Source organism: Tupaia chinensis, unplaced genomic scaffold (genome assembly GCF_000334495.1).
Source record: "Tupaia chinensis unplaced genomic scaffold, TupChi_1.0 Scaffold143654_1, whole genome shotgun sequence".
In the NCBI taxonomy this organism is placed as follows: Eukaryota; Metazoa; Chordata; class Mammalia; order Scandentia; family Tupaiidae; genus Tupaia; species Tupaia belangeri.
The window spans coordinates 973,495-990,609 of NW_006203502.1; the positions used below are offsets into that span (position 1 = coordinate 973,495).

A 17,115-nucleotide genomic window follows, 5' to 3' on the forward strand; every position below is an offset into this window, starting at 1 on the left:
GGATGGTTGATAAAGAGCTGACTAGAGGCCTGTGTTCAGGTAAGTGAGAGATTATATGGCAGGAGCAAGGTCATAAGGAAATAATACCTCTGAAATGTTATCAGGAAGCTCCCTCGAGGGCTCAAGTACTCTTCCATTTTTTTCTTCTATATTTTCTTTCCAGACCAATATAGCAAGTACCTTCCTTATTTCCAAAGCAGTTATTCTAGCTATATTTTAGATTACATTCCTTCTTAGGATAGGCTACATTTAGACTTGTGTAAACAGCACATATTCCCTCAAGGAAATACATGCATGTCTATCTGTCTGTATGTGTTTCTTTGTCTGTACTAGTTTTCATTTTATCTACTAATTAATCTAATTGTTTAGTTATTATTAATAATTAAATCAATACATGAATAATTCAATATTATTTAATAAGCATTTCATGGTAATTTATTATTATTAATATAATTATTAATATTTCTAGTTTAATTTTAATATTTAATTTCTTTGATCAGTTTCTCCTGAATTTAGCAGTTTATTCTTTAATTTATCAAATATTTTATTTTTTTTACTTTTTAAAAAACTTAAATATAACATAAATATAGAAAATGACATGACTATGATGCTACATGATTAGTATTACACATGATGTAGCATGATGAATTGTGCTAAGAAAATGCACCCATTGGGGCCAGCAGGTGGTGTGGTGGTTAAGGCGCTGGACATTCCCACATGGCCAACCACATTTTGAGTCCCGGACCTGGTGGCTTGCTTTCTCACTTTCCCTTTCTCTCTATGTGCCTCTCTCTGGTCAAATTAAAATAAATGAATGAATAAATTAAAAAAAAGAAAATGCATCCATGTAGTCACCACTAGGGACAAGAAATAGACATTGCTAGCACATCAGAACTTATTTACTGCCCTCTCCCAATCAGTAGCCTCTATTTCCTCCACCCAAATAAACGTCATCCTGACTTCTAACACAATGGATTAGTTTTGCCTTTTCAACACTCTCTTTATGTGATACATTTGTTGTGTTGCTTATGTAAAGGGACTTCAAGAAGTTTATGAAAAGATGGAATTAAAATATGAGTTTATGGCCAGTCCATGGTCTAGTGGTTAAGGCAGCTGAATTCCACATGGCTGGCTACAGTTTGAGTTTCATATGCATTTCACAGGCAGCAGCTTGAGAAACAAGCTCAGCACATGTGCATGCATGCCAGAAATCTCAAGAGGTGTCAGGTGTAGTTGCTAAGATGCTGGACTGCCACATGGTTGACCACACTTTGAGTCTCAGACCCAGCAGCTTGAAACTCACCCAGGTGCATACACGTGTGAGTGCACACCCAAAATCCCAAGAGGAGAATAGAGAAGGGGTTGCAGCACGACCATCCTCCTCGGAGGTGATTTCTCATTTTCTGTCTCTCCAGCGTCTGCACACACCCTATAGTAAAAATCTCTTGGATTGAGGTGGTGCTGGACTTGGGGGCGGTGGCCTGCATGGTGGGCAATGCTGGCAGATGGCTCTGGGGCCTGTGACTGTGAAGCAGGCGGTGACAAGGTGGGGGCTCTGTCTGCGCCGCCTACCATCAACTTCTCGGCTGAGGACCTGGATCAAAAAATGTGACGTTCCAGCAAAGCTCCAGATATTAAAAGAACCTCTACAACAGCCATCTCTCTCTTTTGCAGTTGCAAACCAACCATTGCTTGTTTCTTTGCTGGAGTACTTGAGTCATGTCCATAAACCAAACCCAGTGCATTCAAGACAGATGTTTAAATTGCTCTGTCAGACCTTTATCAAAATGTTACTACTGTCTTCTTTCACCTGTAGTGGTGAATTTAGCCCAGAGACTACATCACAATAGAGCTATTAATCATTTAATGAGGTCGGTTAAAGAGAGAGTTTGGCAGGATCCTTGTAAGGATAATTCTCATGTACCAAAAATCAGATCAAGGGAAGTAGCCTTTGAAACACAAACTTCTTGTTATTTAAATGAATTTGAAGAACTCGCTATCTTACCTGTCTGTAAGAGGTGTCCCATGCAAGCCAAGTACGCTCAGCACTTAACTAGTGGATATACAAGTTTAGGAATAAATTAGATGGTCAGTATTATGTGATTAAAAAAATCCTGATTAAGGGTGCAACTTGAACAAATTACATGAAGTTACTATGGGAAGTGAAAGTACTTGCAGGTCTTCAGTATCCTAATATTGTGGGCTATCAAGCTGCCTAGATGGAACATGTTCATATGGTCCAGCCACAAGTAGACCGAGTTCCTATTCAGTTGCCATTTTTTGGAAGTTGTCTGAGACCAAGCAGAAGACAGAAATCAATATGATGTTCAAAATGATGAAAGTAGCAGTTCATCCATTATCTTTGCTGAGTGCACATCAGAAAAAGAAAAATCCGGTGAAGAATTTAATAATAAAAATCCAAATAACAAATTTGTAAACTATACCACCAATTTAGTCATAAGAATCACCAGAGAATTTTAATCATCCTTTGAGCTTCAAGAAAATGACTTGGGTGATTTGTGTGCTAGATCAATTGTCAAACATTGTTTCCACTTAGGTATAATTTAGACCTAGAAGCTAATTTCACATCCACTGATGAATCTTCTGAAGAAAGCCTAAACTTATTAGGCAGACTGAGGCGCAGTATCACCTGATGCTGCATATCCAGATGCAGCTGTGCAAGCTCTCTCTGTGGGACTGGATAGCCAAGAATACAATCGCTGCTGAGAGTGTATGGACGAATCAGCCTGTCCTAATGTTATGGCCAGTGTTGCAGCAAAAATTTTTCAAGAATTGGGAACCAGCAGTTAGCATAATGGCTATGTTGCTGGACTCCCACATAGTCGACCGCGGTTTGTGTCCCGGGCCCGGTGGCTTAAAACTCACGCACGCCAGGCGCGTGTGCGTGCGTACCCAAGATCCTGAGAGGAGAATGGAGGAGAAGGGATTGCGGTGTGACCATCCCCTCTGGGGGGGTGATTTCTCGCTTTCTGTCTCTACGTTTCTCTCTGTCTGGTGAGCGCACGCGCCCTATAGTGAAAACCTCTCAAAAAAAAAAAAATTTTTTTTCAAGAATTGGTGGAAGGTATATTTTTTAAATTTATATAACATGGGAATTATACACAGAGACCTGAAGCTCAGAAATATTTTTCTTCATGGCCCTGATCAGCAAGTGAAAATAGGAGACTTCAGTCTGGTCTGCACAGAGATCATACAGAAAAACACAGACTGGACCAAGCAGGAATAGAAAGAACACTGACACATACTTCCAGGGTGGGTACTTGTCTATATGTTTCACCTGAACAGTTGGATCTGAGTATGATGCCAAGTCAGATATGTATAAGTTGGGTGTGATCCTGCTAGAGTTCTTCAGGCCATTTGGGACAGAAATGGAGCAAGCAGAAGTTCTCACAGGTTTGTAAATTGGTCAGATACCTGCTTCTGTCAGTTAAGATGTCTCAGGCAAGCCAAATATATCTAGCATCTAATTAGAAGAACTCTTCCCAGAGACCATCTGCTCTTCAACTGCTGCAGAGTGAACTTGTCGAAAATTCTGAAAATGTTAATCTTACCCTACAGATGAAGATAGTAGAGCAAGAAAAAGAAATTGAAGAACTAAAGAAGCAGCTAAGCCTCCTTTGTCAGGACAAAGGGGTCAAGGATGCCATGAAAGATGGGGATGTACCTGTGTAGCCTTAATTAGGCTTTATCCGTATTATGAAAGTAGACTGAGACTTTTAAACTAGTCAACTGGAATGTAAATTTTCGATCTTTACTGGGATATAGATGGTATAATTCTTAGTTGTATTTAGTAAGCCTGTGTAGATTATTATTAAAGATGAAAAAATACCCCTCCCCCCAAAAAGGGGAGAAATGGAGGAGAAAGGATTACAATGTTACCATCCCTCACTGGGGAGTGCTTTTTCACCTTCCCCTTCGGCCCCCATCTGTCTCTCTCTTATCAACACAAACACATTCTGGCAGATTCCCCCCCCCCCCCGGGGGAGAATTTTTTCTTGCAGGCAAGGCACATGCACTGTCCAGAAAACCAGAGACAGAGAGATAGAAAGCAAGAAATCACCCCCCCCGGGGGGGGTGGCCATGCTGCAATCCCTTCTCCATTCTCTTCTCGGGATCTTGGGCATGCATGCACACGCGCCTGGTGTGAGTTTAAACCACTGGGTCCAGGGCTCGAACCTTGGTCGACTACATGGGAGTTCAGTGACATAGCCATTACGCTAACTGCTGGACCCAAGATTTTTTTTATTTTAATGTGAGTTGGGGCTAGCAAGTGGCGTAATGTTTGAGGCACTGGAGTCTTACTTGGCTGATCGTGGTTCGAGTCCCAGACCTTGCGGTTTGCTTTTTCACTTCCCCTCTCTCTCTCTCTGGTGAGCACAAGTGCCCTACAGCAAATTAACAAATAGTAATTAAATGTGTTTTTAAAATGTGAGTTTACTTTACTGCAAAAGTATTTTGAAATCAATGGAGTTTTTTTCATAATACACATGTTCTATGAACTGTTTGATATCCCTCAGATCTGATGTTAGGTTATTCTCATTGGTTACATTGTATTCCATTCTATGACTATATTTTAAGTTGTATATTATGTAATTAATTATTATAAATTATCTTTACTACTGACAGCAAGCTTATTTGCAGGTTTTTTTTGTTTTGTTTTGTTTTGTTTTTAAGAATTATTTTGGGGGCCAGCAGGTGGCATGGTGGTTAAGGCACTTGACTCCCACATGGCTGGCCATGGTTCAAATCCTAGAGCTGGTGGCTTGCTTTCTCACTTTCTCTCTTGCTCTGTTCAAGTTAAAATAATAATGATAGGGCCAGCAGGTGGCGTGGTGGCTAAGGGTGCTGGACTCCCACATGGCCGACCATGGTGTGAATCCCAGACCTGGCAGCTTGCTTTCTCTCTCCCTCTCCCTCTCTCTGTCTCTGTCTCTCTGTAGTCAAATTAAAATAAATAAAGTTAAATAAAAGAATTACTTTATTTTTTAAAATGATGATGAATAAAAGTAAATAAAAATAATTCCAAAAAATTTTAAGAATTATTTTATGTAACTTTATTATTATTTATTAATTTACCATAGAGAGAGGGAAGGAAAGTGAGAAAGCAAATCACCAGGTCCAGGACTCGAACTATGGTTAGTCACGTGGGAGTCCAGTGCCTTTCACCACCATGCCACCTGCTGGCTGCTATTTGCAGGGGTTTTTTTTTTTGGAGAGGTTTTTGCTATAGGGCACATGTGCTTGCCAGACAGAGAGAGACAGAGACACAGAAAGCAAGAAATCACCCCCCAGGGGGGATGGCCACACCGCAATCCCTTCTCCTCCATTCTCCTATTGGGATCCTGGGCACGCACGCACACGCACCCAGCGTGAGTTTTAAGCCACCAGGTCCGGGACACGAACTGCAGTCAACTACATGGGAGTCCCGCGACATAACCATTACGCTAACTGCTGGTCCCTGCTATTTGCAGTTTTTAGCCATTATACATACTGCTGCTGTCAACATTCTGTATATACCTTTTGGTGAATATAAGAGAACTTCAGAGACATTTGGAAAAATGAAATTAAAGAACAAGTTTATTTTGGTGAAAAAAATTTGAAATCTGGGCTGTGCCTACTGCAAGGATTAAGACCATTCTCAGCAACCAGACGGTCGACATTCCCCAGAATGTTGACATCACCCTCAAGGGATGCACCGTCATCGTGAAGGGCCCCCGAGGAACCCTGCGGAGGGACTTCTACCACATCAATGTCGAGCTCAGCCTCCTTGGGAAAAAGAAGAGGAGACTGCGGGTTGACAAATGGTGGGGAAACAGAAAGGAGCTGGCGACCGTTCGCATCATCTGTAGTCACGTCCAGAACATGATCAAGGGTGTTATGTTGGGCTTCCACTACAAGATGAGGTCTGTGTATGCTCATTTCCCCCACCAATGTCGTTATTCAGGAGAATGGGTCTCTTGTTGAAATCCGAAATTTCTTGGGTGAAAAATACATCTGGAGTGTTCGAATGAGACCAGGTGTTGCTTGTTCAGTATTTCAAGCCCAGAAAGATGAGTTGATCCTTGAAGGCAATGATATTGAACTTGTTTCAAATTCAGCTGCTTTGATACAGCAAGCCACCAATTGATTTGAAACTTTCTCAAACTGATTATCCTTTTCCAACTACTTGGCAAGTAAGCAACTAAGGAATAAAGAATTACTCCTAGTAATAGGAGTATGCTAAGAACAATACAGAATTCCTGATCAGGAATTTTTTTATCTAGTTTTTCTTTGCAGGAACAAGTGGCTTAAATCTGGTTTTTGAAGGAATAGCAAGGATATTTCAGGCAAGAAAAATATGATATCAGGGAATGTGACTGTTCATAGATAAAGGGGTTGAGGAAGATCCTGAGGCTGATGTTACCATGGCATCAATTTTTATTTGGTAAAGACGCTTCCTAGTCACTTGTAAAGAGATACCTGAGAAGTGGAACAAAGTGATAAAAGCGTTACTATGAGCTACAAGATGTAGTTTGTGTCATGATAAAGAATAATTTTGCCATTCGAAAAAAGAAATTGAAATCTGTGCATAGTTTTTTCATCTTAGGCATTTTTTCTCAAAAACTTTTTAAGACCACTTTACAGTACATATTTCTTTCCAGCATATACTCTGAGTGAAAATTACTTGGTAATAGGATATGTGTACGTTCTGCTATATAGTAAATGCTAGTGTGCCATAGTTAGTACCAGTTTACACTTCCAACAGCAATATGAAAATTGCTATTGCTCTGCATTATTGCCAGTTCTTGGTATTGCCAGACATTTGAATTTGAACCACTCTGATACATATGTGTGTGTATATGTGTTCTGTGACATGCCTGTTTAAGTTTCTTGCATAAACTTTTTTGGTTATCTGTCTTATTATTGATTTGAAGGAACTCTTTTTTTTTTTTTTCCCAAGAAAAGCAGTTTTAACTTTAATAAATCAAAGAAATGCTAAGGAACTTTACTTAAAACTTAAAGCCAGGAAACAGGTTAGGATTGTGTTCAAATAGTAGGTACATGAACCTATTGACAGCTCAAGACAAAAATCCTTAAAACCAGAAAACAAATCCTAGAAGAAAATCAGCAATGTTTCGATCAAAAATCATAAAATGCTATTTCACCAGTTCAGTCTCATGTACCTAATCTATCTTCTGTTGTGGTTAGATCTTCCTGATTAAAATCTGGGATATCGTACTTTTCCATACGATTAATTTGGCTATTAGTTTTTGAACTCTTATTTCTGTGTGTCTGTATTAATTTTCCTGGTATAGCACTTCTTGAGAACTTCTTGGACATCTGGTCTGGTGCTGGTAAATTCTTTCAGGTTTTGTGTATCTGAGAATGTTCTTGTCCTTTCTTCCCATATGAAGGATAATCTTGCTGGGTACAATATTCTTGGTTGAAATTGCTTTTTCCTTAACACTTTGAATATATTTTTCCCATTCTTTCCTCGCTCACATTGTTTCCGATGAGAGGTCTGCTGTTAGCCTGATGGGAGGGATATCCTTTGTAGGTAACTTGATGTTTTTCTCTTGCCAATCTTAGGATCTTGTCTTTGTCTGTGGTTTTGTTCAATCTGGCTATAATGTGTCTCGGAGAAGATCTTCTTTGATTGATTCTATTTGGGGTCCTTTGTATTTCTTGGGACTGGAACTTTGAGTGCCTCTCTAGGTTTGGGAAATTTTTTTGCAGGATTTCATGGAATAGTTTATCAATGCCCTTATGAGTCTCTTCGCCTTCTGGGATATCAGTTATACAGATGTTTGGACATTTGATGATATCTAGTATTTCTAGTATATTATTCTCATTTTGGGGGGCAATTTTCTCAGTCTTTGTGGTGGATTTTTCTAGGCCAGCCATTTTCTCTTCTGTGTCTGAGATTCTATTTTCTGTATGGAGTCTGTTTTCAATACTTTCAAGGGAGATTTTGACTTCCTGTATTATAGCCTTCATCATATTTAACAGGTCCATTTGATTCTTTTTTAAAGTGTGTAATTCCTTTTTTAGATCTTGCAAGAATTTTCTCATCTCCTGGAACTCATCAGCTTCTTTCTCCTGCCTCTTCCACAGTTCATTGTCTCTCTTCTCTTCCATCTCTGTTATCTTTGTCATTATGAATTACCTAAATTATTTATGAGACATTTCCATGATTTCCGTTAAACTGTGTGGATGAGGAGTTACTCTTTTCCTTTGGAGGAGAGGTATTTTCTTAATTTCCCATATTTCTTATGGCCCTTTGGTGATTTCTAGTCATCTGATGGATGGTGTGCTTCTTCCTAATTCTTGAAGTTCAATCTGAGCATTCAGGAGCATACAGAAAGAGGTAATCTGGAATCTCTTTACCGTTTCATTTTTATCCCTTGGTGTAGCAGATTCACTCGAGTTTGGAGGCTGGAGGTTGAATTATCAGTTGAAAATCTTCATTTCTCTTTTTTCTCTGAAATCACTAGTTCTTAGGAGCCATGGAGGAGTCTTCTCAGGAATTCTTTTTATATTTTGTATATAAACCCTTTGTTGGTTATGCATGATGAAAATATCATCTATAGTCTCTATAACTTTCCTTTTTACTCTATTAATAGTGTCTTTTGATGAACAGAAGTTATTCATTTTAATATGGTCAAAGTTATCTATCTTACTTTATAGAGTTGCTTTTTTTTTGAGTTTTGAGGAGGAATTATTGCCTACACCAAAATCATGAAGATGTTTCATATGTTATATTCTAGAAGCTTTGTTGTTTTGCCTTTTACATTTAGATCTATAATTCCATAGATTGATATTTGTATATATGTTGTAAGATAGGAGGTAATTTCACTTTTTTCCAGGTGAACATCCAATTGACCCAACATTGTTTATCTAAATGAATATTCTTTTCCTATTCTCTGTAAGACCATCTTTGCATAAATCATGTGTTTATATATCTTAATTTTGTTTTTTAATTTGCCGAAGGGCATATGCCGTCACTGAAGGGATAGTGCAAGAGAAAAGGAAAGTGAAAAAGCATCCCCTCTCCCTATGAGGTTATGCCACAATCCTTTCTCCATCATTTCTCCCTTCTTTCAGGATTTTGGACATGCATGCACATATGTGCCTGGTGAGTTTTTTCAAACCACTGATCAGGGACTCAAACTACATAGTCAGCCATGTGAGATCCAGCCACCTTAACCACTGCACTACTGGCTGACCTTAACCACAACACTAGTGGCTGACCCAATATCTGGATTTTATTATTCTTATTTGTCTACCCTTATGCCAAAACCACACTATATTAATACTGTAGCATGTACTATACCTTGTTACCTAGTAGAGCAAGATCTCCTGCTTCTAAGTAATTTCTACAAAGTAGATTCTGCAATGAGATGATCAGAAGGGAGCTTATAAGGTTATAAAAAAGCCAGAAGTGACCAGCAGGTGGTGTGGTGGTTAAGATACTGAACTCCCTTGGGACCAGCAGTTAGCATAATGGCTATGTCACTGGACTCCCACGTAGTCGATTGTGGTTCGAGTCCCGGACCCGGTAGCTTAAACTCACACATGCACACAGGTGCATGTGTGTGCGTGCCCAAGATCCCGAGAGGAGAATGGAGGAAAAGGGATTGTGGCGTGGCCATCCCCCCTGGGGGGTGATTTCTCGCTTTCTATCTCTCTGTCTCTCTCTGTCTGTCTGGCGAGCACACATGCCCTATAGCAAAAACCTCTCCAAAAAAAAAAAAAAAATGCTTGACTCCTTCAAGGCTGACTGTGGTTTGAGTCCCAGTCCTGGCGGCTTGCTTTGTCACTCACTCCCCCAACCCCATCACTCTCTGGTGAGTATGCATGATCTATAGCAAGTTGGAAAATAATGATAATAAATAAAACTAAATAAATTCTTAAAAAAAAAAAAAAGCCAGAAAATATTAAGGTGGAATTGATCTAGTAGAAGTTAAAGTTGAAGCTTTGGAAATAGATGTTATCTATAGAATTACTGTGGGAAATGGAAAATATATTTCCTTGTCTATTTTCCACAAATATCTTCTATTTCCTTCTAAAATTATAATGTGACCTTTCACATTATAGTTTTATCTTTCATACCCATTTGGAATATCTCATCTAGGAACCCAGGGTTTTTTCTCTTCCATAACTTGAACTATTTTCTCCTCTTATGATCCATTAAAGAATTTACACCTTCTTCATTTATTGCTGGTGCCATCCTTATTGAGTAATAAATTCTCATACAAGGAGCCGACAGGTGGTGCAATGGTTAAGGGCAGTGGACTCACATGGCTGACTGAGGTTTGAGTTACAGACTTGGCAACTTGCTTTCTCATTTCCATCCTCTCTCTAGTCTCTCTCTCTCTCTCTCTCATTCTCTCTCACTCACTCTCTCACTCTGTCCCTCTCTGGTTAAAGTAAAATAAATAAAGTTAAATAATTCTTTTAAAAAATAAAAATAAATAAATCTTATACATACATAGTTCTGTCTCAATGCTTTATTCTTACCTTGCTTTTTTTTTTTTTTTTTTTTTTTGGGGGTTTTTTCTAAGGGGCCCGCGCTAGACAGGAGAGACATAGAGACAGAAAGTAAGAAATCACCCGCCAGGGGGGATGGTCACGCCGCAATCCCTTCTCCTTCATTCTCCTCTCGGGATCTTGGGCACACACGCACACGTGCCCGTCTTGAGTTTTAAGCCACTGGGTCCGGGACACAAACCATGGTAGACTACATGGGAATCCAGCAACATAGCCATTACGCTAACTGCTGGTTCCCACTTTATTCTCTTTCTGTGTATTTATGCCAGTATTAGAGTGTTTTTTGTGGCATCTTTTAATATCTGAAAGAGAAGGCACTCTTTTATTCTTCCTTTTTGAAAATTTCTTATAGGGTGTGTGCACTCACCAGAGGGAGAGGGAAAATCAGAAACCACCCACCAAGAGATCTGGCCATGCTGCAGTCCCTTCTCCATTCTTGAGATCTGGGGCATTCATTCACATGTGTCTAGTGTTTTTCAAGCAGTTAGGTTCAAGGACTTTAACTGCACAGCCAAACATGTGGGATCCTGCCACTTCAATCACTACCCCACCTCCTGGCCACCCTCTTTATTGTTTTTATGTATCCGAAGTTACTTAGCCTCTGATGTACTCTTGCCCTTCCATGTAAAATCCAAGTAGAGTTTTGATTGGGATTAGTTTGTTTTTGTTTTGTTTTGTTTTTTAGTTGCTAGAGGGTATGTGCCTTTGCCTGAGAGAGGCATAGAGGGGAGAGAAAGAGCCTGAGAGACACAGAGGGAGAGAAAGAAAGCATCTCCTCCCCCCAATAGGGTGTAGTCATGCCATAATCCCCTCTTCAACCCATTGGGATTTTGAACATGTATGCACACACAAATTTTCCAAGCCTCCAAGGCTGAGAATTGAACCACCAAGGCTGGGGTTTGAACCATGGTAGCATGTAGGGCAACTCCTTTAACCATTAGACTTTGAGGATGTGGGCTTGTAGTGAGACAGAAAGGGAGAGGAGAAAGCAGCCCCTCATGGGGAATGATCACACCACTGTCTCTTCTCCATTCTCCCTCCTTTCAGGACTATGGGCAGGTATATACACATACCTGGCATGTTTCTCAGGCTGCTGGGTCCAAGACTTCAACTGCACGGCTGACCATGCAGTTGCCTTAATCAATAGGCCATGAAGCTGTCTTGCTGTCCTTTTAGAGTTTAAATTTATTCCCCATAGCTATCCTTTTATTCTTAGTTGAGTAACTTTTGAATTTTTTTAAAAAATAGATTTGTTGCTATTATAAGCATATTATAATTTTCTAATTGGTTATTGATGGTGCAGAGAAATACTATTAATTTTTCCAAGTACTGAACTTACAGTTTTTTAAATTCTCTTGGTCTTTCTAGTTAGGTTGTACTTTCTGCATATCATTAGAGTTGGCTCTTCTCTTATAATCTTCTATTTTTTATTTCTTTGCTTAAAATGGTAGCCAGAATTCCTAGGACTGCCTTAATTGGTAACGTTGATAATGAGCATGCATTTCTTTTCCCCTGTCTTTTAGGGAGCATATATAAAGTTTCTTAAGTGTAATGTTCGCAGTAGTTGTGATACATCCGATACATTTCACAAGTTACAGAAGTTACTGGTTTATCTCCTCCCAGGTGAATTTAGAAATCAAGGGACCAGCAGTTGGTCTAATGGCTATGTTGCTGGACTCTCATGTAGTTGACCGCAGTTCGCGTCCCGGACCCAGTGGCTTAAAACTCACGCTGGGCGCGTGTGCGTGCGTGCCCAAGATCCTGAGAGGAGAATGGAGGAGAAGAGATTGCAGTGTGGCCGTCCCCCCTGGGGATGATTTCTCGCTTTCTGTCTCTCTGGCGAGCACACATACCCTACTAGCAGAACCTCTCCAAACAACAACAAAAAGAAAGAAATGGAGATGAGTTCAGGGTGGAGAGCTATAGATTCAGTGCTGATAACTGTTGCTTCACCTCCAAGGCAACTCTTGTCATTAGGATTTTATCTTTCAGTATTTAAAAAGCAGCAGTATAAACAAAAAAAAAAATCTGTTTCCTCTTGTAATTTACTAGCTCCGAAATTGGATTATGAAACCAAGTTCCAAAGGTAGGCAGACAGGAGCCACATTGGAATCTTGTTGGTAATTATCAATGAGATTAGATTTTTCCATAGGGCAAAGCTAGAACAAATATCACTGCAGGTATTGACTAAATTAGAAGGTCTTGGAATATAATGGGAAAATTATTTGGAGATTCCCCTAGTGCTGTATGAAGGCAGTGATTCTGATCTAGAGTAAAATAAATATAGATGAGGACAGTTTCAAGGTATTCTTAGGAACTCACCTAAACTAAAGTTTGCCAATGATTATACAGGTGTAGGAGGAAAAGGGTCATGTTTTTGGCTTGAAGTTGTAAAACTGGCTTTATTTTGATAATGTTAAGCCGTTTCATTTGCCCAATATCCCTATTTTTGCCGTGACATTCTACCATAATAATAACTATGAATACCGAGCATTTATACATTATTTATATGTTATTACTCATCTTTCTAACAATCATGAGTTAAATATTCCCATTTTAACACACAAGGAAGGCTCAGAGATTAACTAATTGCCTTAGAACATAAAACTGGAGCTCATCTCTCTGTTGACATGGAATTCCTTTCCTTACAGAACACATTTCATCCTTTCTTACTCATCTTCTGTCTCAAACTTGAGTTGTATTTCTTCTTAATCAATGCCATTACTTAAAAGATCATTTCTTTTTGTCCCAACAACATCATCACAGAATGCTATGACAAATTATATTCTTATCCACATAAGAGATGTACATATTTACTATTCCCACCAATTTCATTCAACACCTTAGACTTTATACTGACTGTCAATTTGCCAACAGTATACTTTAGTACAGTCACCGACTCCTTCCCACTTATACAACACATTTATTCTTTTCAATCCTTTGTTGGGGCCACCAGGTGGTGTGGTGGTTTAGGTGCTGGATGCCCATGTGGCTGACCACAATTGAAGTCCCAGACCTAGCGGCTTGCTTTCTCCCTTTCTCTCTTTCTGTCTCCCTCTGTCAAACTAATAATAATAATAATAAATAAATAAATAAATAAAATAATTCTTTAAAAAAGAAAAAAGTAATCCTTCGTAGGTCTGACAGTTATCCACAAATTGCAGAATATAAAGTATGATACTCTGTGTATGTGAGTAAATGTTTATATACATGAGTATGATTAAAATTATTACATAATTCAAAGGATGACCCCAAGCAGTGTGTATTCAGTGAGGTTTAAGGTGATTTTGGTCCACACTAGAATTAGAATCGTAGAGTTCATCTACTTCCCTAATCACCACCCTTAGCATCTTTTATTACCCTCTCTATGCTTTTCTTTTCCATTTTTATTTTTTGTCAGAGGCATGTGTACTCACTAGAAAGATAGAGACAAGGACAATGCACTTCTCCATGGGGCTTGTCATGCTGCAGTCCCTTCTCCATTTCTCCATCCTATCAGGATTTGGGGCATCACACACAATTGGTGAGTTTTTCAAGCCCTCCGGGCCAGAACTCAGCTATACTCTTGACCATATGGAATCTGACTCCCTTAACCAGCTCTTCTTGTCAGTTTTATAAACTGCTTAGTTGGGACCAGCAAATGGCATAATGGCTATATCACTGGACTCCCATGTAGTCTACTACAGTTTGAGTCCTGGACCCAGCAGCTTAAAATTCACACTGGGTGTGTGTGCATGCATACCCAGAATCCTGAGAGGAGAATGAAGGAAAAGGGATTTTGTTTGTGTGACCATCCCCCAGAGGTTGACTTCTCTGTTCTTGACTTTTCTGTCTCTCCAGCGAGTGCTCACATCCTACAGCAAAAAAATCTCTCTTTTAAAAAAAGTTATCCTATTTAGCTTTATTTTATTTGACCAGAGAGGGACAGAGCGAGAGAGAGGAAAGTGAAAAAGCAAGCCACCAGGTCCAGGACTCAAACCTTGGTCAGTCATGCAGGATCCAGTGCCCCCAACCACCATGCCACCTGCCAGCCCTCCAAAAAATCTCTCATAAATAAGTAAATAAATATGTCTTAGTCATACTGGATAATGTTTTTAAAGGAATTTTTAATTTCATTTTCTTTGTTGTCATCATTATCACTATTTCTAATTTGACCAAAGAAAGAGAGAGAGAGAGAAAGGAAAGGGAGAAACCAATCTGCCATTATCTGGGACTCAAACCATGGTTGGCCATGTGGGAGTCCAGCACCTTAACCACTGTGTCACCTGCTGGCTCCTTTGATAACTATTTTTTTAAAGAATTATTTTATTTAGCCTTATTTATCTATTTACTTATTTTTAATTTGACCAGAGAGGGACAGAGTGAGAATGAGAGTGAAAGTGAGAGAGAGAGAGAGGGGGAGAAGAAAAGTGAGAAAGTAAGCCACCAGGTCCAGGACTTGAACCACAACCAGTCATGTGAGAATCCAGCACCCTTAACCACCACACCGTCTGCTGGTTCCTGCATAACTGTTAAGCATTACTTTCCCAGACATTACTTTCAGTTTAATACTTCCATCTCCCATTGCTTTTTTTTTAAAACTTAACTCCCCTAGAAATACAAAAGAAACTAATATTTGCCTTTTTCTTTTCTTTCAGACCTGGAATCAATGTGTGAAACCAAGATATTATCTCTAAAGAAGAGACATTTCAGTGAAGTAATACTTACCCAGGAAGACATGCCTACTTTTGTTCAGCCCACATTTTGTACTCTACATAAAAAACCTATTAATGAAGAGAAGCCTTGTGAATGTAAAATATGTGGGAAGACCTTCAATCAGAACTCACAATTTATTCAACATCAGAGAATTCATTCTGGTGAAAAACCTTATGAATGTAAGGAGTGTGGGAAATCCTTTAGTCGGGGCTCACTCGTAACTCGACATCAGAGGATTCACACTGGAGAAAAACCCTATGAATGTAAGGACTGTGGAAAAGCTTTTAGTTGTAGTTCATATTTTTCTCAACACCAGAGGATTCACACTGGTGAAAAACCTTATGAATGTAAAGAATGTGGAAAAGCCTTTAATTATTGTTCAAACCTTAATGACCATCAGAGAATTCATACTGGAGAGAAACCCTATGAATGTAAAGTATGTGGAAAAGCCTTTACTAAAAGTTCACAACTTTTTCCACATCTGCGAATTCATACTGGTGAGAAACCCTATGAATGTAAGGAATGTGGAAAGGCCTTTACTCAACATTCAAGGCTTATTCAGCATCAGAGAATGCATACTGGTGAGAAACCTTATGAATGTAAGGAATGTGGGAAAGCCTTTAGTAGTGCCTCGACGCTTACTAACCATCACAGAATACATGCTGGCAAGAAACTCTATGAATGTAAAGAATGTGGAAAAGCCTTTATTCAAAGCTCAGAACTTATTCAACATCAGAGAATCCATACAGATGAAAAACCATATGAATGTGCTGAATGTGGAAAGGCCTTTAATAAAGGCTCAAACCTTACTAGACATCAGAGAATTCACACTGGTGAGAAACCTTATGACTGTAAGGAATGTGGAAAGGCCTTTGGTAGTCGCTCAGATCTTATTCGCCATGAAGGAATTCATACTGGATGAATGATAGAAAGTGAAAACTTTTTATTAACTTTTATAATAATATTTCTTAATATTAAAGCCACCAGCAAATTCAGGATTAATAAAATGTTATCTTGTGTATTAGTTTTCAAGGGCTACCATAACATGGTAACCAAGTACTAATAACTTGGTGACTTAAAACAACAGAAATTTAGAGTCAGTAGATGGCATAGTGGTTATGTCACTGGACTGCCACATGGCCAACCACAGTTCAAGTCCTGGACCTGGTGGCTTAGAAATCTTAACAGGTGCATGTGCCCAAGATCATGGGAGGAAAAGGGATTGCGATATGGTCATCCCTTCTAGAGGGGGATTTCTCACGTTCTCTTTCATTGTCTCTGTCTCTGTCTTTCTCTACCACAAGCACATGTGTCCTATGGCAAAAATCTTCTTAAATAGGGCCAGCAAGTGGCACAGTGGATGGGGAGCTGGACTCACACATGGCCATCTATGGTTTGAGTCCTGGATCTGGAGACTTGCTTTCTCACACTTTCTCTCTCTCTCTCTCACTGGTTAGCCTGTGACAAACTTAAATAAACATATAAGGTAAAAAACAGCAACAACAAAAAAACTTAAATAAATAAACAGAAATGTGTTCCCTCAGTTTTACAACCTAGAAATCCAGAATTGACTATTGGTAGATTTTGTTCCTTCTGAGGACTCTGAAGGAGACTTTGTTCTCCTTTTTTCCTAACTTTTGGTAATAGTTGGCAGTTATTGGTATTCCTTAACTTGTTAATGCGTCATTCCAGTCTCAGCCTCCATCTTCATGTTACATTCTCCCTGTATATCTCCATATCTTCCCCCCCCCTTTTTTTTTGGAGAGATTTTCACTGTAGGGCGCGTGCGCTCGCCAGACCGACAGAGACATAGAAACAGAAAGCGAGAAATCACCCCCCAGGGGGGATGGTCACGCCGCAATCCCTTCT

The 17,115-nt window shown here is 39.4% G+C and overlaps 1 protein-coding gene and 2 pseudogenes across 1 annotated transcript; all 3 read left to right on the forward strand.

Moving 5' to 3' along the window:
- The first annotated feature begins 1,426 nt into the window (after positions 1-1,426).
- On the forward strand, positions 1,427-2,392 carry LOC102495156 (eukaryotic translation initiation factor 2-alpha kinase 1 pseudogene; annotated as a pseudogene).
- Positions 2,393-3,109: 717 nt separating this feature from the next.
- LOC114004445 (eukaryotic translation initiation factor 2-alpha kinase 1-like) lies at positions 3,110-3,878 on the forward strand (annotated as a pseudogene).
- Positions 3,879-13,958: 10,080 nt separating this feature from the next.
- Positions 13,959-16,370, forward strand: ZNF829 (zinc finger protein 829). The gene is made up of 2 exons (XM_014582605.1): positions 13,959-14,074; positions 15,189-16,370. The coding sequence occupies exons 1-2, from the start codon at positions 13,990-13,992 to the stop codon at positions 16,166-16,168; spliced, it is 1,065 nt and encodes a 354-aa protein (XP_014438091.1). The 5' UTR covers positions 13,959-13,989; the 3' UTR covers positions 16,169-16,370.
- Positions 16,371-17,115: the final 745 nt, after the last annotated feature.

What these genes read in the sequence shown, in the direction of transcription:
- ZNF829 (XM_014582605.1), top strand. Translation starts at nt 13,990, where the DNA reads ATGCACTTCTCCATGGGGCTTGTCATGCTGCAGTCCCTTCTCCATTTC. An exon ending in TGGGGCATCACACACAATTG is followed by an intron (nt 14,075 to 15,188) that starts GTGAGTTTTTCA and finishes CTTTTCTTTCAG; the next exon opens with ACCTGGAATCAATGTGTGAA.